This window comes from Equus asinus, chromosome 2 (assembly GCF_041296235.1).
Source record: "Equus asinus isolate D_3611 breed Donkey chromosome 2, EquAss-T2T_v2, whole genome shotgun sequence".
In the NCBI taxonomy this organism is placed as follows: Eukaryota; Metazoa; Chordata; class Mammalia; order Perissodactyla; family Equidae; genus Equus; species Equus asinus.
In genome coordinates this window covers 92272705-92294330 of record NC_091791.1, presented here as the reverse complement: position 1 = coordinate 92294330, position 21626 = coordinate 92272705, and the positions used below count along the sequence as shown (strand labels likewise).

Sequence of the window (21626 nt, the reverse complement as noted above, 5' to 3'; positions counted from 1 at the left end):
ACATCAGTGTATCAGGCACCATGCTAGCTGGACCCAGTAGAGACTACGATAAATAAAAGTCACTGCCTTTTAAAGCCTAGCAACCCCCTGTAAACACAACCATGGTCCATTGTGTTGAGTGTCAGGAGAGAAGGGAACAAAGTTGAAATGTGAAAGAGTAATGAGTTTCCAGGATGTGCCAGGGGGGCTTCAAGAGTAAACAGTGTTTACGGCCCATGAAAAAGGCAGGAGGGCACTTCATACAGCATAAGCAGAGAGATGGGGAAGACTGTAAGAAAGGAAAGTTCCCTCGAAGCCGGGTTTCCTGCTCCCAATGGGTGTGTTCTGTGCCGAGGGCCCTGAGCCCTTAAATATTTTCTGTGCACCTCAAAATGTTAGAGCCTGGGGAGAAAGGCATATTTCTCTTAAGATTGTTCATCTGGATGCGATGTGTCCATGTTAAAGTTCCTGAAACTGATACCCAGGATTTGTATCATTCCAGTAGGGTCCAGATATGCTGGCAACTGGATTGAGGTAAGTTTTGTGTGTGTTGTGCGCTAAGCCCTTTACATGAACTAGAACATTCCTTCCTGTGGTTCCCATTTTGTGGAGGAGTAAACCGAGGCCCACAAGCTTGATCTTTGCACAGGGTCTTCTGGCTGGGCAGGGTGAGGTAGTGGAGTTGAAACTCCTAACCAGTTATCCTGGGCAGGTTGTGCGAGTGCCGTGGGGCTGACATCCTCTGAGAATCACAAGAGCACTGTGCAGATTAAATGGTCAGGCTGGGATCTACTGAAGATACCTGGAACATTAGAATTCTAGTGTTTATCAAAAGGGCTTGGCCTCAGTGTCTGAAGGACAAGTGGTACTGCGAGTCCTTTTCTGTATTCCTCAGTCCACTTGCAGCTACAAATCAAACCTTTTTTTTGTGGAGGGCGGGGAGATTAACTCTGAGCAAACATTCACTGCTAATCCTCCTCTTTTTGCTGAGGAAGACTGGCCCTGAGCTAACATCCGAAGAACCCATCCTCCTCCACTTTATACGTGGGACGCCTGCCACAGCATGGGTTGCCAAGCGGAGCCATGTCCACACCCCGGATCTGTACTGGCAAACCCCAGGCCGCCGAAGCGGAACGTGTGCACTTAACCGCTGTGCCACCGGGCTGGCCCCCAAACCATTTTTTTAAGGTTGATATAATCAGCAGGATGGAATCCTCCCTAAATGTACTCCATGAGCTAGTACTCAAAACAGAAGCCGCTTTTCAGGGAAAGATGGAAGTTAGGACCTCGAGGACCTTGTCTTTTGTGAAGCAGTTGAGGAAGATGGAGCGAGTTCTCCGGGTATTAACACTTGAAAACAGCAAAAGGAGCATTTTGTGCCAGAAGCAAGGATAAAATCAAGTCTGATGGGGAGAGGGGACTATATGGACCATTCTGGCCAGTATCTCCCAGGGCTGCTGGCCAGATAGCATAAGGGCAGGTCCCGCACCATCTCCCCTCAGCCTCAGCATTCGTTCGGCTCTGCCTGCTTCATAGCTTGTGTGGTTCCTCACCTGGCAGAACAAGTACCTGGCCTCCCAACGGGCCTCTCGGCCCCCCAGCTTCAACGGGGGGGCTGATGGGGCGGGGTGTGTTGCAGCTGCATTGGATGCACATAGGAGCTGTGGGGTTCCCCATGGCTGCCCCAGAATTACAGAATTAATCTATTCAGGCAGGACCCAATTGACACTCATTCTTAAAACTGGGAACAAGTTTAGAAACAATTTTAAACATTTAAAACAAATGCTTTCCACTGAGCACTTTGTAAAAGCTGCTTCTTCACCTGCAGGTTCGGTGTCAGCTGGCCGTCATTCCTTCAGGCCAAACTTCCATGTGCCTGGAACACGTGGACTGCTCACCCACAAGCCCCACAGTGGTTTCACGGAGCATCACAGAGCCTGGAGAAAGGCTTACGTGACGACCTCATAGGAAGGACGTCATGTCTTAATTTTATTTGCTCTTTAATCGTGTCAGTTACCTCAATTCTAAAATGCAGTATTTTTCACACTTCACTTCTGAAGTGTGTGTTTCATTTCATGATTTTTCTTTTTGCAAAGCTAAATAGCGTGTCAAAATCAGTGGCACGTTCGAATTGAAGAAGCACGGTATTTTGCCATGGTTTGTTCCCCATGTCTAATAGTTCATCGTCCTGTAAGAAAAAGTATCTAAGGGATTATCTCTTGATAGCTATAGATAGCATCCTTTACTGATGATTCAGAGGGAATCTTCCATAAGAAAGTACAAACAACCCAGCCCCACCCAGTTATGTACTTTATACGGGCTGAGTGGACTGATTTCTCAGCAATGCAGAGTGACTCCCAGACAGGAAGACCAGTGGAAGCCACGAGAGAGTGTCAGCAGTGTGATAGGATCTGCCTGTTCAGAAGGAGAGTGCGAGATCCAAGGATTGCTCAGTTTGGTACTCCCAGAACGAGTTAACTCTTAGCACCGAGTGTGGGGAGAACTAGGCATGAGTAAGACCCTCTGCCCTGCCATCACAGCCTGGCAGGAAACCCATCAGTCTGGAAGGGGCATCTGATGGGCAGAGGAAGTGGGTGCTAGCCAGGAGAGAGCTCATGGTGAGAGAATGCCACTGGCCCTGCCCACCCGGGAGCAGTGAATGCTGGAGGCCAAAGCCCTGACTGTAGGGGGGCATTTAGGGCCCGAACACAGCAATGTTCATCTTCACAAGTCACACTTTTCTTTTGAGGAAGATTAACCATGAGCTAACAACCGCTGTCAATCCTCCTCTTTTTGCTGAGGAAGACTGGCCCTAAGCTAAAATCCGTGCCCATCTTCCTCTGTTTTGTATGTGGGATGCTGTCACAGCATGGCTTGACAAGCAGGGTGTAGGTCCACGCCCAGGATCCAAACCAGTGAGCCTGGGGCTGCCAAAGCAGAGCGAAGGAACTTAACTGCTGCGCACCATCCCAGCCCCCACAAGTTACTCTAAGAGATCAAGTCAGCAGATATTTATTGGGCACTTAATTAGGTACCACATGGTTAAAAATGTGAGAACTGACAGCAAATGACCCAAGGTAGTTATGAAGCCATAATGCACAGCTACGAAAGCTTCATCCAGACAATGGCTGCAGGAGTTCAGGAGGTGGTGGTGCCGAGGGCCACAGGAATGTGGGTGTTGCCCACACGCCCCACCACAGAAGGCTCCGTGGCTGGAGGGGGCTCCCCACTTAGGCAGGAAGGGGAATGTCTGGGGCAGCCCCAGCACATGGCATCCTGGGAAGTACCCGGACCTTCTTTGCAGAGAACCCAGCCTCTGCGTGCAAACCGGGTGTGTGTGACTCTGTGTGCTCGCAGTGCAACCATGCGAGCGCCCGAGCAAAGATGGGAGTATATTACCCACCTATTTAGTAGAAGCATCACTTAAAAAGTTGGAGAAATTATGACAAGACTTCCACCGTTCTTAATTCTAAGTGGCAGAAAAAAAAATGGGTAGGAGAATGGGGTGTTTGGGATCTTTTTCAGTATATGATAGCTGCCCCTGAGTAATATTCTTAAAAAAGAAAGTATGTCCAGAGAGAAAGTCCATTGAAACATTTTAAAGGAAGGCTTTCAGATTTTAGGATCTTCGTGGAAAGACAAGGAACGCAGAACATCCCTCCACCCTGTGGCCTTTGGCTCGCCCCGGCTGAGTGGAGCTGGCCCCTGAGCCCGGAAGGTCCTTGCAGCCCTGACTTGCTGCGTCTGCAGTGACCTCGGGGCTCAAGTTTACTGCAGGGCGACAGCCGCACCTTGCGCACACGCCTCGTCCTGGAGGTGCCGGGTGGGGATGAGAACAGGGGAAGGTGACATCTCTTCTGGGAAGCGGGCTGCCAAACCTGCAACACCCAGGCTGACGCGGACAAACAGGATCCATCCCAGCCCTGCCCGCCGTCCCCCCAACCCTGCTCCGAGCCTGCCGGGCGCAGTGTCCTGGGCCTGCCGCCTCCCTCCGCCACTCTGCCGGCCTTGCCCTCCCCAGCACAGCCCATGTTTGTGATTGCACCGGGCCGCAGTCATTTAGACCAGAATTCCAGGGCCATTTTTTTTTTCCTTTGCTCCGAGTTGGAAGAAAAGATAGTTGTTGTGCCTGATGAAAGCAAGTGAAAGGTGGGTGTTTTTTGGAGACAGGTTGCCACTGAAAAGCGGAGAGGAATCTATGCACCCCACGCTCGGCACTTGACCACCTAATAGGACAAAAAATTATTTTCATAAAGCACGACGCTGTGGGGTTACACTCTCAGCAAAAGGATCTGTTCTTCTCCAGCTTCGGCTACGGCTTTACTGAGGAACAGAGAAGTTGACTCTGTGTCCAGAGTCACACAGCTAAACTGTGGCAGAGCTCTGCTTAAAGCCTGGATGGTGTGGTTCTAGAGCCTGTGCCTTTAACAAGTGTAGGGGCGGTACAGAGACAGAAATGGACAACAAGCATCCTGAGTGCCCCACTCCATGCCCAAACCACGGGGTGGGTGTGAGGGTGTGGGGGCTAAAGGCCCCAAACTCCGGAGAGAGAGAGTGGGAAACTGTTGCCATCAGGGACTCGGAGATGGTGGCTCACGGGTGCTGCGGCACCAACAGGGAGCAGCCACAGGGTGGAAGAGACAGCGCCCTCTGGTCTCCCCGTGCGTCTGTGTCGTGGAAGAGAAGGTGACATCCTGGCATGGCCCCCACAGAGGAGCCTGCAAGCCTGCCGGCAGCCACCATGGCAAGGCAGGGTAGCCCACGGCCACCGCTGTGGGGGGATAGCCTGAGCCAGGCGGGAGGGAGACGCGAGTAACCGTGGAAGATGCACAGCATCCAGGAGAACCTAGGGAACAGGAGGGCGGGGCAGGAGGAGCAGACGGGGTTGACCAGCGGGACTGGCAGCAGGAGCCCAGGCTTACAAGGAACCTCAGACTCATTGTCAAACATAGAGGAAGCTATCAGGGTTTTATACAATTAGGGGGTGGCGTGTAAGCTGAATATCCACATTGTGGGCTATCTTTGGCTGCTCCTGGGCTCTCACAGAAACAGCCTGGAAAGAACCACAGCTCTGGGGTCAGGTAGCCCCGGGCTGGGGTGAGAAGCTGCCAGAATGTTCTTTATGAGGTGAAGGGAAACTTGGCTCTCCTTTGGGGCAAGTTGGAAACGGAATGCCTGCGGCCCTGGGGTGGAGGAGAATTAAATGAGAAGACAATGGAGGGGGCCCCATGAGTCTGGCCCCTCCCTCTATTGTAAACTGACCTGCAGTTTTCTAGGCAAATAAGGAGGGAGAGTCATTCGGGATCAATCACAGGGTCCGTAAAGCACCGTTGGGACAAGAGTGGCCGCCGGCCAAGACAGCCCTAACCACAGAGGGTGGGGACGTCTTGGGCACTTTCCGAATTAACTGGGAAATCATAAATTTGACTTGAAAAAACTTTCTTCCTTGTAAATTCCCCTGTGTGTTGGGTGCGTCTCTGGAGATTTTTTCTTCTCAGGAAGGCTGCCAAGTGTTCAAAATCATCTCTGGAAATTATTATTTGAAGCCTCAAATTGGATTATTTTTGTACCCAAAGTGCATATGCTTAAAACGAACAGGTGTTCCTGTTAAAGTGCTTCTCATTTTCACCTCCCTCGACTCCGCTCCCCATGAGATTCCAGACATTGTAAAGAGCCAGAGGTGTTTCTGCCTTTTCTAACGTGAGACATTAACAGCTATCTTTGAAATGCGAAAAAAGCAGGTGAAAATCTGTGAAGAGTGGTTGTCTCTGAGGAGTCAGGTTTGGGATGGAACTTATATTTTATACCCTGTGTTCTTTACATTCATGCGGCATAGATGGCTTCAGTATTTTTTTTATAAGCATTTAAAAAAAGCAGGTGGAATTCTGACATCTGAATCTCTTCTTCCTTTGAACATATGGCCCCAGGAACACCTGCGAATCTGTGAGTTGTGTGTGTGCGTAGAGAACACCTGAGACAGCCAGCTCTCGCTGACTCTGAGCTGGGCAGGCCCTTACAGCTCCGTTCCGTGGTGGGAAAAAAGCTGGGCTGAGAATATGACATCCATGTCTGACTCCACGGCTGAGTGGCTGAGTGTGCTAGAAAGATTCCCCATGTCCTGGCTTAGCTGGATGGTGGAGCCAGACAAATCCCTCTCTTCGCTGGCCGAGAGTTGCTCCTCATTTCTGCCCCATTGCTGAGCAATTCGAATTCAGTCACTTAATCCCCTGCTCCTTCTACCAGGGAGGATGTTCTTTCCCCTCTGATGACGGTTTGCCGAAAGCAAAAAGGAACCATGCCAATGCAAAGAGTACTTGTTACAACAGGCGACGGGTGCGTGGCCTCCAGAGGTATGCTGTTGCCCAGAGAACTCGGTGGTGGAGCCCCAAATGGCCCCAGATAACAATCAATAAGGTAGTGCTCATAAGCCTTGATGTGGCCCATGGGTGCAATCTTAATCTCAGCTGGCATCGGTAATCTCTGCTGTGTTTATGGACCTTTCCCACGCTCTCTAAGTAAGGACAGTGCCGGGCTTGAAAACACAGCCTCAAGACACGCCCCACCCTCTTCCTTCCCCTCCTTCCAGCACTGGCTGCCCCCAAATCCCTCCCGGGCACCAGCGCTGGACTTGCCCCTGCTAGTTGCCCCCAGCTCTTCCTGACCCTGTCCTCTGCCGTGGCCACTGCCAGCTCAGCACAGCATCGGGACTGACGGGGAACCAGGCTGGGGCTGGCCGGTGACTCACACAGGCTGACACGTGGCCCTTCAGCTCAGCGGCCCCAACCAGTTTCTTTGTGTGGTCTGGTTTTAAAGTGTTTGCAAATGCAAGCATGCAGGCGGGCTGTCACAATAGCCCCTGGCCTCTGGCTTGCTCAGCCGTCTGAGTGAGTGGTCTAAATTGTGCTTCTAATCTCCAGCACAGGAGGAGCCCCAGTGAAGTGCCCCGTTGGCCCATGTCGGGCAGCAGGGAGTGCTGAATTGGCTGCCGGGAACCGGTGAGATCCTGGGGACCTGAGCCAGATACTGGCATCTTCCCACTAGCTCTTCGAGGCTGGAAAGCAGAGCCAGCTCCTCGGTTAGAAGGGTGTGTTTCCTAAGGGAAAGGACGGATGGACATGACATCACAAAGGCAAACGCAAATTCTCTGCATCCGCATGGCCGCCTCCACCAACAGAAGCTTCCAGAGGCCAGGCATGGCGTCTTCCATGTCCCCCGGGCCAAGCGCACACGGAATGTGACGCCTGGGGCCTCCTGCACCCATCGGCGAACGCTTCCCCGTGCCTGCCCTCATTGGCTGTTCCCGTCCTCCACGCCTTTGCTCAGGCTGATCCTGTACCTGAAATGCCCTTTCGTTTTTCCCTATGCACCCATCCCAGTCCAGCTGCAGCCCCACATCCCTCACAGCTGTACAGCGTCCCCCCCCCCCGCCCCTCCTTGGCAGGGGGCTTCTCATGCTGGCTTGTGAGAGAGGCAGCGCTGTTCCCCTTTCTCAGATAGGAGGCAGACAGTCAATGGCAAGTTCAAGGTCACACTACTGAGATGTGGCAGAGCAGGGGCTCAAACCCAGGGCGTGGGATTCAGGTCCTCTGCTCCCTGCATTCCACCCATTGCTCTAGCCTCTTCCCTGAGGCTTTGTAAAGGGTTTTATGGTCCTTCTCCTGCCACATCTAAGGAATGAGCAGGAAGGTCTGTATTTGATGGAATTATTACTGACTCTAAAAGTTAACGTTCAACCCTGGGCAGTGACTCTTCGCTGGCAGGAGTTTCCTGCTCTGACCACTGAGGCCAGCGCTGGCAGCGCTTGGGCTGGGCGTTTACAGCTCCGTGTGTTACAGCTCACGAAATGCTCCCAACTTCTTGAAAAGCTGGTTTTTTCCTCTTGGGAGGGGCCGACTCTACCCTTCATGAAATTTCCAAGGCTACTGGTGCCCTGCCCATCGGGAAACACCTCTCCCTGTCACTCTATAAATGTCCGAGGTGGCCCCGAGGGAGGGATTCTGCCGTACCGCTGCCTCCCCAGGACGTGAGACTCAGCCACCCCGCCATGAGGTTTCCAGTCCTCCTCAGCCTGCTCTGCATCTTGCTTCTCTGCTTCTCCATCTTCTCGGCAGAAGGTAGGGCTGTCCCCCCGGGGTGCTGGTCCCTGAGCAGGAATTTTAGCATCTGGGAAGGTCGGAATCAGGAAATGTCCGGGGCCAGGCCCCCCTAAAGGCAGTCCTGGGCCTGGGAAGATGCGCTCTCACTCCAAACCCCGTGAGGCACCTCTATCCACCAAGGGTGGCTTGGGAGCCTTAGACCCCACGATCCCCGTCTGCAGCTCCCACCATGCACACTTGAGCTAGGGAATGAGCAGCGTGCTTCTCGTGCAAATGCACAGCCTCCCAGCTAGACAGCTTTGTGCGCCTGTCCCGCCCAGCCAGAAGTGCTGGCGCCACGCTGTCGTACTTTTGTCACGCGTGGGGCACGGTACGGTACATTTGTGCTGAGTAAATGAATAAATTAATTAGAAGGCCAGCGGAGTGTGGACATCCCAAATCTCACGCACAGTAACGCCTGGGGCAGAGGGGGTGTGAGTGTGTGCAGTGGGGGCAGGTTTGTGTGTGTTTAGAAGTGGGGGGTGGTCCTTGCACCTCGGTGGATAGGAATATTTAGCTCTCCTGCCCTTCTTGGTTCAGATGGCTGTGTATTTTGAGCTTTTCCTCTTGCCTAACCCTCTAGAAACTGCCTACTTTTATTTTTTGCTTTGGGGCTTATGGTTATTGTAGCATTTATTGGAGTTGGGAATATACAGATACGCACAGGAGTGAAAAACACCCATAATTTCATGACTCAGGAATAGCCGTGTTCAATGTTTGGTTTATTTCTTTTCAGTTTTTCCTGCTAGCATTTTCGTCATTGGTAAATCTCTATACATCCAATGTTGCATCTCTTTTCTTTATCACTGTATTATTCTAATCACCAAAAATACTCGTGATTGAAATTACTCTGGAAGCATTTATACCAGAATGTCAACAGCAACGCCCTCTGAGCAGTAGGGTTATAGGAAGGATTTGTTTTCTATAGTTTCTGCAATGGACATTGCTGCATATATTATATGAAACGCGGTGATTACAATTCCTCATAAACCCACCTCCTGGGATTTATGGATTCTATTTGTGGATGTGTTCCAGGTTGCCCATGTTGCCTTAGTGACTATTTGGTGAAGATGAATCCCTTTCCGCCCAAAAGTACAGATACTTAGGAGTATCTGTAGCAGATTCTCCAAAGTGGTGTCATTTACCTAATATTTTATATGTGATGATGAATTTACAAGCTTAGGCATTTACATTGTCCACGGCTTTGCACTATTTTAAGTATGTGGTAAAAAGCATATGTGCCCATAAAACATTTTCCATATTTAGGATTATTTTCTTAGGCTAGATTGCCAAGGGGAGAATGACTGTGTCAAAGGGCACAGACACCTCTGAGTGATGGTGCCGAACCATTTCTCCATCAGGAACAAGGGGAAGATGGATTCCTGGGGCAGAGTGTCTCCCCACGCTGGCTTTGTTATTTCTGAACCATAGTTCTCTCAAGGCACCCCCTTTCCTGGGCCCTCCCCTTGCCTGGCCCATCCTGAGTTTCCTTGAATAAATATTCCTGAGCCCCGGGCCTTGGGAGCAGGAGCTCAGACCAGGCCTTCCTGCACAGACCACCCCCCTCCCCGTGGTGTCCCCAAGCATGCTGACGGGGGTCTCTGCCCTCTGTGTCCACCCGCAGGGAGAAGGCCGAGGCCCCGCCCCAAGCCCGGGAAAGTCCGGCCCTGCTGTACTCCAGATGGCACCCCGGTCCAGGGGAACCCGAAAGGTGAGCGCGCGCTGCCCCGGCGGGGAGGGGCGGCAGGGGAGGCCAGGAGGGGCGCACGGGGGTCACCCGGCGGGGCGGGCGCGGTGCGCTGGGCGGAGGGGCCGCGGGCAGGGGGTGGTCTCGGCCTCCTAGGGCATCAGTCTGGTGGGGAAGACTGCCCCCTCCCAAAGTGATCATTTTCAACTGAATGCGTTCCGTCAAGGGACAGAACAGAATGCAGTTGCGGAAATGGTTTGGGGGCACCCTGTGCCCGGAGTGGGTGACATCAGAAGGGGAGGCGCTCCGGAGATGGGAGGGAAGGCGCGCAGCCGCCCCGGGTCGGGGAGCCGAACGGTGCAGGCGAGGAGGAGCGGCTGCAGGCAGGGCTGGACCGGGGGCAGGGGACAGAGGGGCCCGGGGGCGCGCACAGGGTGAGCGGCTGGGGATGGAGCGCGCAGGTCGGAGAACCAGTCCTGGCGCCGGGCCGGGGGCGCAGGGTCGGCTCCGTGCAGAGGGCGGCCGGGAGGAGCAAGGCCGCCCTCTCCCGCAGGGCTGGGGGCGCAGGGTTCCCGGGGAGACAGCCCCAGGAGGGCGGCCGGTCCCAGCTGCCCGTGCCTGGCCACCAGGCCAGGGGCAGCCTGCCCCTGGGAGTCGCCTGGCCTGGGCGGAGCGGTCAGGACGGCTAGACCCCGGCTGGCCTTCGGTAGGAGGGTCCAGAGCCTGGAGCAGGCAGAGCCCCCATGGGACAGCAGCAGAGCCTGGAGCCAGCCGCACCTGACGCACACCCAAGGGCTCCTGACCCCACTTTCTGCAGCCTAAGGCCCCTCTCGGGGGTCTGAGAAGGCCCCAGCCCTAAGCCCACGACCAGAGCCAGCGCCTCCACACCCCTCCCAGCTACCAAGAGGGCTGGGCAGCGAGGGGGGCCCGGTGTGAAGGAGACGGAGGGGGGGGAGTCTGCAAGCTCAGCTGCAGGGCACCTCTCCGGAGGAGCTCACAGCCCCTCCTGCCAAAGTGGCATCACTTCCCGCCGGGGCCGGTAAAAATAACCGGTTCTCACACATGCAACCGGGTGTGAGGCGCCTGCCCCGCAAGGCGGAGGGGGAGGCCCTGACAACGGACTGTGACTCTGTCCCCCCGCTCCCCCGACCACTGGCCCCAGCCTGGAGCGCAGGAGCGTTTCTGGGAAATAAAGAAGGCGAAAACCCAGGGGAGAGAGGTGGAGGCCCTCCCCACCCAAAGGGCAGGGTGCCCCAGCCTGCCTTTCTCCCCACGCCCCTCCCTGGAGGGACTTGCTCAGAGGCAATAAAGAAAAGAGAGGCTAAGATGTGCATGCACACACGTGCACACACATGTGCACACGCAGTTCACAGGAAGCACAGCCTGGTTAACTCTTGTGCACGGTACAAGGGCAGCCGTTTTGTTAGTCACACAACGCTTTAGCATAATCTGGGCGCACGTCTCCCAGGTTGAGCCTGGAAATCTTTTAGTGGATATATTTTTTAAATTCCACAGCAGAAATCTGCAAACAATTTAGAAGAAGAAAAGCAAAACAAATTTTTTTTTTTGATGAGGAAGATTGGCCCTGAGCTGACATCTGTATGCATCTTCCTCTCTTTTGTATGTGGGATGTTGCCCCTGCACGGCTGGATGAGCCATGCGTAGGTCCATGCCCGGGATCCAAAGTGGTGAACCCTGGGCTGCCAAAGCGGAGCACAGGAACTTACCCACTAAGCCATCAGGCCAGCCCCCAAACAAACATTTTTATTGGGTCCTTATCATGCAATCTCATTTAAATCCTGGGAACCACCCTAGGGAAGCATTCTCACCATTTTACAGATTGGGAAACTGAGGCTCAGAAAGACTCTGAGGCAGAGCCAGGAACCTGGATCTTTCCACCTCTTCCCACTACAACCGGCCGCCTCCTCAACAGAGAGTCGGTCCCCGCAGCATGCTTACGAGGACATGCATGTGCCCGAGGGAGACCAGGCTCCCGGTAAAGAAGGAAGGCACCGTCCGGGCTGGCATCTCAGCTCCACCGCCTGCTGGCTGTGTGCCCCCAGGTGCAGGTCACCCAGCTCTGCTGAGCCTCAGTCTCCCCATCTGTGAAAGGGGATGATAATGGAATCAGCCTCGCCGGGCTGTGGTGAGGAGTCGGTGGGGTCGTGACTATGAAGCCGGGCGTTGGCCTGGCACCAAGAACCCCTTAGACCTGCCCAGCTGTTGCAGTGGAGGGAGTCTGGGCCCTGCCAGGGCAGTTGAAGCAGGAGCCCCAACTCCCACGCTGGAGATGGAAGCCCGTGCAGTCTCGTCCAGGCTCAGTGGCTCCACCGCCATCCTCCAGGGCTGACCCCGGGCCTCCCTCGACACTGTGTAATCAATAGCAGGGCGCTGGGTGTGCCCGGTCCTGGGAGCTGGGCCTCTGTCCTCCAGTTCACTGACACACGAGAGTGTCCGTGCACCTGTCTGTCACAAGAGAAAATAACCTCAGGCTGCCTTAAGGATGTCCCTGAGCTGCAGCACCAGCTGTGACAAAATCATCATCAAAAATCAATGTGCTGGGCTGGCCCAGTAGCGCAGCGGTTAAGTTCGCACATTCCACTTCTCGGTGGCCTGGGGTTTGCCGGTTTGGATCCTGGGTGAGGACATGGCACCGCTTGGCAAGCCATGCTGTGGTAGGCGTCCCGCATATAAAGTAGAGGAACATGGGCACGGATGTTAGCTCAGGGCCAGGCTTCCTCAGCAAAAAGAGGAAGATTGGCAAATGTTAGCTCAGGGCTAATCTTCCTCAAAAAACAAAAAAACATCAATGCGCTGAGTGGCCAGTTTGTTGAATTTGCCACATTTACCAATTCACTAAAAAAACCTTTCTCTAAAGCATCTGAAAAGACTGTGGCGATCTGTATAGCAGCATTGTCATAGCAAGCAATTTAAAAAAAAAAAAAGAATGATGAAATGTTGACTCTGTTAGCACTTGAGGGGCATCCGGCTTAGGCTGGGCTCCGACTGACAGCCGTTCCGGCGCCACCAGCTGGGAAGGTCTGTGACCCTGGGGCCTCGGTCAGGCTGCCTTCCTTCCCGGTGTCCTGAGACCATCAGAGAGCAAGCTCCTGGGGAAGACTGGGGACGTCTTGTGGGAAGGTCCCTGGAGCCTGGGAGTGGCCTGCCCATCCCAGAGACTGCCACAGCCTGAAAGCTCTGTGCCACCCTCCCTGGTCTGAAGTCCCGCAAAATAGCATGACCCACAGTGGGAGACAGGGGTGCAAGGGGCCCAGAGAGATTCCCCCCGACCATAGGGCCATCCTTATCTTCAGGAAGGGAAGGGGCCCAGACTGAAGGGATAAAGTTTACCCTTTGAGGACCGCGAGTGTGAAGACTCAAGGGTCTGGGCAATGTTGGGTGGTTCCAAGGCAGACCCAGGGTGGACATAAGGGCCCAGGACAGTGGACCCTGGAAGCAGGGAGGTGGAGAGGGCACCCAGCCCGTCCTGCCCTGGACCATCAGAGAGACTCGGATCGGTGGTCTGGCTCCTGGTGGTTATATTTGTTAGCCACAGCTGCATAACGAAACAGTGCCCACTTCGGTGGCCCAGAACAATAAGTATTTACCATTTTCCATGAGTCTGGAGTTCAGCTGGGTGGTTCTTCACGTCTTGGCTGACTCATTCGTTCTTACCAGGGCTGGAGAGGCGGTTCTGCTGATCATGGCTGGGGTCTCTGACATATTTGGGGGGCAGTGGTCTCTAAGTCTAGGACGGCCTCAGCTAAGCAACTGAGCTCTCTTCCACGTGGTCTCTCATCCGCCATTAGGCTGGCTCAGACTTGTTCACATGGGGCTGCAGGGCGCCACCCGCGTGAAAGGAAGCACCTGAGGCCTCTTGAGGCCTCAGCACTGGGCACCTGCCATCTCCACCGCACACTATTGGCCACAGCAGGTCCGCAGGCCAGCCAGCCTCAAGGAGCAAGGAAACAGACCCCTATCTCGATGGGAGCAGCTGCAAAGTCACATTGCAAAGGAAGGGTGGAGAATTGTGACCATGTTTGTAATCGGTCAACTACAGTATTTATTGTAGGGGCCAGAGAAGACAGTCTTGGGGTCTGAGATTGGGGATGGGGGTGGGCAGGGAGGGGAAACAGTGTCAGGAAATCATGGTCTTCCATCAGAAATGCCAGTGGAAAATTCTCACAACATGACATTAATAAAAAAGAGTAGTTTGCACTGTATATTACTATGATTATCCCTATGGGAAAATGAAAGCACTTTCAAATAGGAGCAAAGACTAGAAAGAAATCCACACCGATATTAGCATTTATTTATGATGGAGACATGAGGCTATGGGTGAATTATGATAATTAAATTTATTTTTTGTATAGCTAGTGGTTGTATAGCAATTACTACGCAGCATGTACAGCTGCTAATTCACTTAATCCTCACAGTAATCCTAAAAGTTAGATACTATTACTATCCCCATTTTTACAGATGAGGAGCCAAAGCACAGAGAGGTTAAGTAATTTGTTGAAGGTCACACAGCTAGTAAGCAAGTGGTAGAGCTGGGCTTTGAATCCAAATAATCTGGCTCCAGATTCTGTTCTTGACTATCACACTGCCTTGAATATAGTAATAACCTAGAAACAGAAGGAGAAAAAAGAATACTCTCACTACCATCACTTAACACTTCTCATTTGTATTTCCTTTGTTTTTTTCATCTAAACATGTTTACCCAGTTTTATTTTTATTGTACCTCATTTTTTAATTTTTTAGAATTCATGTTACATCATAAGCATTTTTCTTCGTGTTGTCACATCGTCTTCATATCACAGGGTTTTATCTCCATTAAATGTTTCCATCACCATGAGGCAACCTTACTCATTAACCATTTCTGTACTGTAGGATATTCAGATTATTTCCAGAATGAATTTTTCTGCGATTCAAAACAAAACTGTGAAGAATAGCTTCGTGCACGCAGGCTTTTCTTTCTTGTGGCTTATTCCCCGCATAAATGGGACTGGTTTGTCAAAAGATGCGGACTTTAGCTTTGACATACCTGCTGTCTCGTGGGAGCCAGCCTGAAGCACCAAGGGCCTGCAAAACCCTGTGGGTGGTCCCCCTGTCCTGCCCCAGCCGTCAGACACAGGCCTCCAGACCCCTCAGCTGCAGGGCACTCTGCTCTGGGTGGACCTAGGTGAGCAGGTTAGCTGAGGGGACTGAAACAGCCTGGGTGGTCACGCTGGCCATGACAGGCCCCTTCCGGGCCTCCAGGAAGGAGGGTAAGATCTGATTCTTGCTTTGATTTTTAAAAAAATCTTTGTGTCTAGAAATCAATCTTAATTGTGTTTCCCCTCTCTCCCCTTCTGGCTCTGCCTGCCTCTCTGCCTCTTGTCCTGTCTTGTCCTGTCTTTCTTGTCCTGCCTGCCCATTGCTCCTTCCCAGGACGCCCTTCGAGGATCTGCAGACCGTGCAAGTTCAAGCCAGAGGCCCCCTGGGTGGTACCTGGGGCCCTCCCACAGGTGTAGAGCCCCCACAACAAGGCTCCACACAGCTGGGATCTTCACGCCACTGCCCAAGGCCCCCAGAAGCCTCCGGTTCCCCCAGGGTACTCCCCTTGAAGCTGAGGCTGATGGCAAAGATCCCAAGGGCTCTGGCCCCCGGAAGCCTCTGTCCATGAACCATAAGTCTCATCTCTTAAAGACATGAAAATTCTTGCCTCCCATCTTGGCTTGTGCCCATGCTGCCTTTTAGAAAAGCCTGAACCAGAATCTTCAGAAAACCACAACATGGATTCAAAGCTCACAGCTTTGGAATGCCTGTCTTGCTGTGTGGCCTTGGACAAGTAACTCAGCCTCTCTGGACTCATGTTGGCTTCGAAAATGTCAAATCCAGTAAGAAGAAAACATCTAAGGAAGGCCCTTCAGTCGCTGGCACTAATGGGTTTCTCTCACCGCTTTCAACATTCATGGCAGTGAGCTGGGATGTTGGAAGGCTCATCTCAGACAGCAAGGACCCTGGGAAAGTCCCAGAACTCCAGATCCTGGCCCCAATCTTGCCACCAACCTTCAGAGTTATTGTAAGCTAGGCTCGGCCCACCTGGCCCCTCCAGGGCTGATGGTCAAGATTCCACCGTGACCTTGGGCAGCTACAAATCCAGACTTCCGAGCCTGCCGGGGTGCAGGGTAGCAGGCACCCAAGAGCGGCTGGGGGACCGCAGAGGCTCGATGTCCTAGCCCCCAGCTATCCCTCATCCATGGCCCCTGTGGGAACCCCTCCCTGACTTCCTGATGTGAGTCTGCTGGAAAGAGCAGTCCAACAGACAAACAATAAATAAGTGAATAAACACGATGGTGGCGCATCCTTGTTTGAGAAAGTCGGGGAGGGCCCGACCCACGACATTCTGCTAGAGGAACCCGTGCCCCGGAACCTCTCCTGCTGGCCACCCCTTTGTCCCAGCACAGTCTAACCAGGAGAAGGGGGAGTGGGGAATAGTGACAACAGTGACAAGGGTCTCCTATTGAGTGGGACATGCCAGGACTCAAATCCCAGTGGTGCGCAGGATTTTCTGCGTGACATGGGCAAGTCAGCTCCCTGTTCTGTGACATGAGGAGCACAGACCTCTCCAGGAGGCTGACGTGAGGCTCCAGCACGTGGACAGGTGTGCAGTGGCCGCGAAGGGCCTGGCACACGGAGGGGCCTGGATCGGGGAAGTCCCTGCCTTCCCCCGCCCCCACCCTGGGGGAGTGTCTACACCCACGGTGAACGCAGAGCTCAGAGCTGCAGCTCCGGGGAACAGATGGCCCGGGTCTAAGGGGCTTATCTCTCAGTGGAGCTCCCTTCTAATCCGATTCCCCCGGGAAGGTGAGAAGCCTCTCCTCACGGATGTGTCTGAGGCCCCATCAGGTGTGAGGCTGACGGCGGAGGTTCCCTCGCATGGAGTTCTGGGGACAGGGGCCCCAGGACAAGCCGGAAGTCCTTACCTCGTCGTAGGCCAGACCTTTCCCTTCCCTTCAGAAGCCGCGTTCACAGGCTCACCTGCTCATCTGTTCCCGGGGCAGGAAACACTCAGACGGAACTGGGTTCTGAGGCTCAGAGGCAGACAAACAGGGTCCCCGAGGGCTGAGAGGCAGTCACTGAGCCCCCAGGGAGGACAGAGGGTGGGGGGGTGTAGAGGGGGAGAAAGATGAGGAGCTGACGTTTGAACTGAGGTATGGGTCCCGGCTGGAGAAGTGGGGGTGTGAGTGTGTGTGAGTGTGAATGGGTGTGAGTATGTGGGTGTGAGTGTGTGTGTGTTGGGTGCAGTAAGGGAACCGCAAGGGCCCAGCAGGAACATGAGCGTTTGAGGAGAATTCAACAACCAACAGCACAATCGGGGGACAGGGGCTGCGGAGGCCGGAGTCTGGACCCCCATCAGAGAGTCTGTCCTGAGGATCGTGAGGAGCTGGAGCTGCTCAAAAGCAGGAGGGGGTGCAGGGAAGGAGGGCTGTTAGGAGGGGATGGAACCAGCTGGAACCAAGGCAGGGCAGTGGGCGAGACCCGGGGGCGGGATCCGAGGGGCTCCTGGACAGCAGGGAGTGGCCTGTAGACCTGGTAGCCGACTGGGCCGTGGGGACGCGTCCACGGTGCACGTTCCTGCGCTGTGTCGCCGGGAGCCACCCCAGCGAGGGGCTCCCTGGGCTCCGGGCAATGTGGGAGCTGACTGACCGGTCCTTCCAGCTCCTTGTCCCTCACCTGCCTCCTCTCCCCTCCACACTCCCCCACCGTGAAAAAGTAAAGAGAAAACTCGCACCAAACTAAACGTGGGTGCTCTCGAGTCAGCAGGAAGGGTCAGTTCAAGGTGACGTGCCCGGGGGCCCCGAACAGGGTCCCTCCTTATGCTCAGGCAACAGGCCCCAGAAGCCCCGGCTTCTCTGACCGGCCCAGCAGAGAAGGGCAGCCCCTGATGCACACAGATAAGAGGATGACAGCCTGGCCCCTGGGAAGAGGGAGTGCACCGTCCCCGAGGGGCAGGAGGGCAGTGCCTGCAGCTCCAGGCCACCGGCCTGCAGGGGATGGTGCTGCAAAGAGACCAGCCTCAGGCCAGGTGGGCAGGGACCCAAAGGGGCCTTCCAGGGACACCAGCCCCTCCGAGCAGCAGGCTGAAGGCAGGAGGCACGAAGGGGAGCTGAAGACCCTGCAGCCACCCCCTGCTCCCTCTGTCCTTCCTCTGAGGACAGAGGGAGCCTGAGCCTGAGTCCCAGGTGCACAGAGATGCCCGTGGAGCTGGAGCGGGCCAAACGCCGCAGACCTCCCTTCCCGCCTCTCCTACGGCAAGCCACCCCCAGAACTGGCAGCGTGGGTTTGAAACTGGGTGGAAGCACGTCGCCTCCAATGGTAGGCGGAGTCCTCGGCAAGGCCAGGCGAGTGAGGCCGTTCAAGGCCACTGGGGGCCCCGTGAGGATGCAAAAACACCCAAACTCCTGGACATTGACTTTAAGTCACAAAGCTGGAATTCTTATGTTGCCTTAATTGACTCCTTGAAGAATGTAGACACATCGGGCAGGTGACAGAGGTGTCATTAGAGAAAGTGTGCAGTCTCCATGGCAACCAAAAGGGCCCACACTCCTCTCCGGGTGGGACGCCTGTTGCAGTCGACAGAGCACAAGCTCCACAGAGGGACGCGGGTTCAAGTGACGGCTCTGTCGTGTGCCCACTGTGTGACATCAGACCTCTTGGAGGCGCTGGTTCCCTGTCTGTAAATGAGGGCTGGGACCACCCACCCTGGAGGGCTGTTAGGGGGAGCGACGAGAACATGAGAGATGCCTGCTCTGAAATAGAAGCCGAACGCTTCTCACAGATCCCCTCCACTTCCACCAACCTGAATGGTGGCAGGCCCCACCCCCTCTCCCCTCCGCCCCATTCCAGATGGGGTCCTCCTGGCCCCATTCCATCCCCAGCTAGCATAGAACCCCCTGATGGGCACCAAACGAACTTCACAGCCCGTGCGCCCACCACTCCTCTGATCCATCCCTGGGCTTATCTCAGAACAGACTGTCCAGGGTAAGCCACTTTCCGGCATCCTGCCAGAGCCCACGCCCTGGCTGGTTAATGTTCACGCAGGACCCCACACGTGACAACCGGAATGGCTCCATCGCCGTTTTCCCTGCCTTGAAAACATCATAAAACTTGCAGGATCTGGGTGTGTCTGGGACTCTTGTCTGCTCTCCCAAGTGGTGGCTGGACCTTGCCTGTTAACCAGCAGCCTCGTGACATATGGACAGCTCCAGAGGCCATTGTCAGACTCCTTATCAACAGCTCCCTATCTGGGAAAGGTCTTTGGCTCATTTGCTATTTCATCTGTCAAACTGCACTGCCCCTCAGGACTTGCAAAGTGTGCGCCAGGAGGTGGGAGGTGTCAAATCACAAGATTCAGAAGTGAAAAGGTCCTTTTCCTCATCAAAATGCAACCATTTTGCTTCTTCAACTCAATGTTTGAATATACTGTGGATATAAACACTTACACCTGGGTCGTGGTCGCCACCCCTCCCTAATGTCTTTCTCTCGGCCATTTCACATATTTCTATTTCCTGCCTGGCTCAGCATCCATTTCAGTTTCTAGGATCAGTTTATGGATGGATGGAGGGGGAAGGAGCATGTCAAAGGCATGCAAAGGGTCAGTTGTTGACTAGGACCAGAAACACAGACTTACGACATTCTCAGGTACCCCTTCATTCATTCATTTACTCAGTCATTCCTTCAGCCAATCAACAACCACCCACTGAAGAACTACTGTGTGATGGGCCGTGTGCTGATACAGAAGCAACCTATGCCTGAAACACGGACCCTTCCCTAAACGGTGCAAGACATCGAAACAGACAGATTTCAGCACCATCGTCTTTTAAGGGCCCTGCTGAGGCCCCAAGCAGGGACCAGTTCTGTTTGGGGACAGAAATGTGCCAGAAAAAAAACCTTCCAGGGGAGAAGACTTTCTGTGGTGTGTCCCCTCCCCAGGCTGAGACAGCAACGGAGACGACTGTAGAGTGAAAACAGTCACTGTCTGGGCTGGAGCACCTGCCTGTGAATGCCACGTGGACCAAGAGCCAGAATTACTGCCCCGGAGTCCCAGCCAGTGAGTACTAGCACCAGCTAGATGGGTCCTGGGGACAGGTGGCAGCCCCAGACTGCTGCAGAGTCCCTTGAGGAGGGGGACAGGCAAGGCCTTAGGCGGATAGGGGATGTCGTCCCTATGACAGAGGAAACTGAGGCAGCCACACTCCACCTGGCCTGGACACAGCGAGGGGGCAAAGGGAAGCCACATGTCAGAGTAATGGTGTCCAGGGCTCCCCAGGCCCGCCGAGCCCACAGCTGAGCTTCTAGTCCCAGAGGGACTCCCAACTTCCTGCCAGGGGGGTACACCCTGGCCCAGACCTGCAGAGGACGGTCTGAGGGAGGCTCACCCGGGCTGGGATAGGTGTCCAGAGAGGGTACATACAGGCCAGGAACATCCCCTGAACATAGGCCTTCAGGCTCAGCACTAAATCCCACCCTGGACCAAGGCTTCTCCATCACGAGCCGTCATTTTGTCGGAACTTGGCAACTGGACAGAATAGCTCAGGATGCCAAGTACCAGGGCAGAGGTCAGTCCGCCAGAGGGTCACACTGAGACAGCTGGGGCAGAAGCAAGGCACGGGAGACCTGCCCTCTGCCCCTCCTAGGTCAGGGCCGTCAGGAAGATTACCCCGAAAGCAGGTGCCTGCTGCTCACCGCCTCCTCGGCACGAGAAGGAGCCTGGAGAGCTCCTTGCCCCATCTCTCTTGGTGCAAGTGAGCACACACATGCTGGGCATGCGTGTTTATATGAGGCGAAGTGAGCAGATTCACACATAGATGGGTATACATGCACGTGTGCACAAATGGGTCTGCGAATGGGACTAGAACGCGTGTGTGTCTGTGGGCAGCTGTGTGAATGTGTGCATGTGGCAAGGCACTGAGGCTTAGCGCACTGAGATCAGACATGGGCGAAGAGTCACAGAGCCCGGGTTGGCGTGTTGGCAGGTGGAGCTAGAACACACGCGCACGGCCAGGCTGGCAGCTGACACTCCCACTCACCGACAGCTGGACCAGCTGCTGTACGTCTACCTGAGGAAGCACCGTCAGAAACCCGACCCAGAGATGACCTGATTTTGTATTTCACTGCAGGGGCCGAGGCGAGGAGGCCCCAGGGGAGAGGGAGCTCGTCACCCTGCAGGGTCTCAGGGGTAGAAGGCAAGGTGACTGGTGCGGCCGAGGCTGCCCATGTCCGCGGGTGAGGGCCAGCCTCCGTGACTCACAGCACGTGAGCCCTTGCTTCCCAGCCACGACAAACCGAGCCCTCCAGGTGGCTTCCAGGCCTGCCACACTGCAAGGTCAAGGTCAGGGTCCATGGGGAGGATCTCCACGAAGAGCTGCTGTTTTCTCGAGTTCTCAGGTGCTCTGAGGACACGGGCTAGTCTAGAGGGACCAGCGCATCCTAGTTTACCCCAGCCCATCCTGGTTTTAGCATCGGAATTCCTGGAAACACCCTCCACCCCAGGCAAACCAGGACGGCTAGTCACTCAGGGTGGTCTCTCTAAGAGAAAGAATATAAACTACAAACACAAAATTAGGGCTATGGAAGGGACTGTGAGCCAGGGGCTCGGGACCTGAGGCTTCAGGAACTTCATAGTCCTCTTTCTCTGCTGCGGAACTTTTTTTAGAGCCAGCCCAAACTGGATGTGAATCCAGGCCCTGTTCCTCACTGGCTGTGTGATCCCAGGCAAGTGACTTACCTTCTCTGTGCTATAACTTCTTCCTTTCTAAAGCAGAGACAATCACACCAGG

The 21626-nt window shown here is 54.5% G+C and overlaps 1 protein-coding gene across 1 annotated transcript; it reads left to right on the top strand.

Moving 5' to 3' along the window:
* Nucleotides 1–7935: 7935 nt before the first annotated feature.
* On the top strand, nt 7936–16134 carry GPR15LG (G protein-coupled receptor 15 ligand). The gene is made up of 3 exons (XM_014832954.3): nt 7936–8093; nt 9739–9825; nt 15232–16134. Exons 1-3 carry the CDS (start codon nt 8024–8026, stop codon nt 15312–15314), a joined length of 240 nt encoding a protein of 79 aa, XP_014688440.2. The 5' UTR covers nt 7936–8023; the 3' UTR covers nt 15315–16134.
* The last annotated feature ends 5492 nt before the right edge of the window (nt 16135–21626 follow it).

Coding starts and splice junctions, on each gene's coding strand:
- GPR15LG (XM_014832954.3), top strand. CDS start 8,024: ATGAGGTTTCCAGTCCTCCTCAGCCTGCTCTGCATCTTGCTTCTCTGC. Junction 8,094..9,738: donor CTCCATCTTCTCGGCAGAAG/GTAGGGCTGTCC, acceptor GTCCACCCGCAG/GGAGAAGGCCGAGGCCCCGC. Junction 9,826..15,231: donor GGTCCAGGGGAACCCGAAAG/GTGAGCGCGCGC, acceptor GCTCCTTCCCAG/GACGCCCTTCGAGGATCTGC.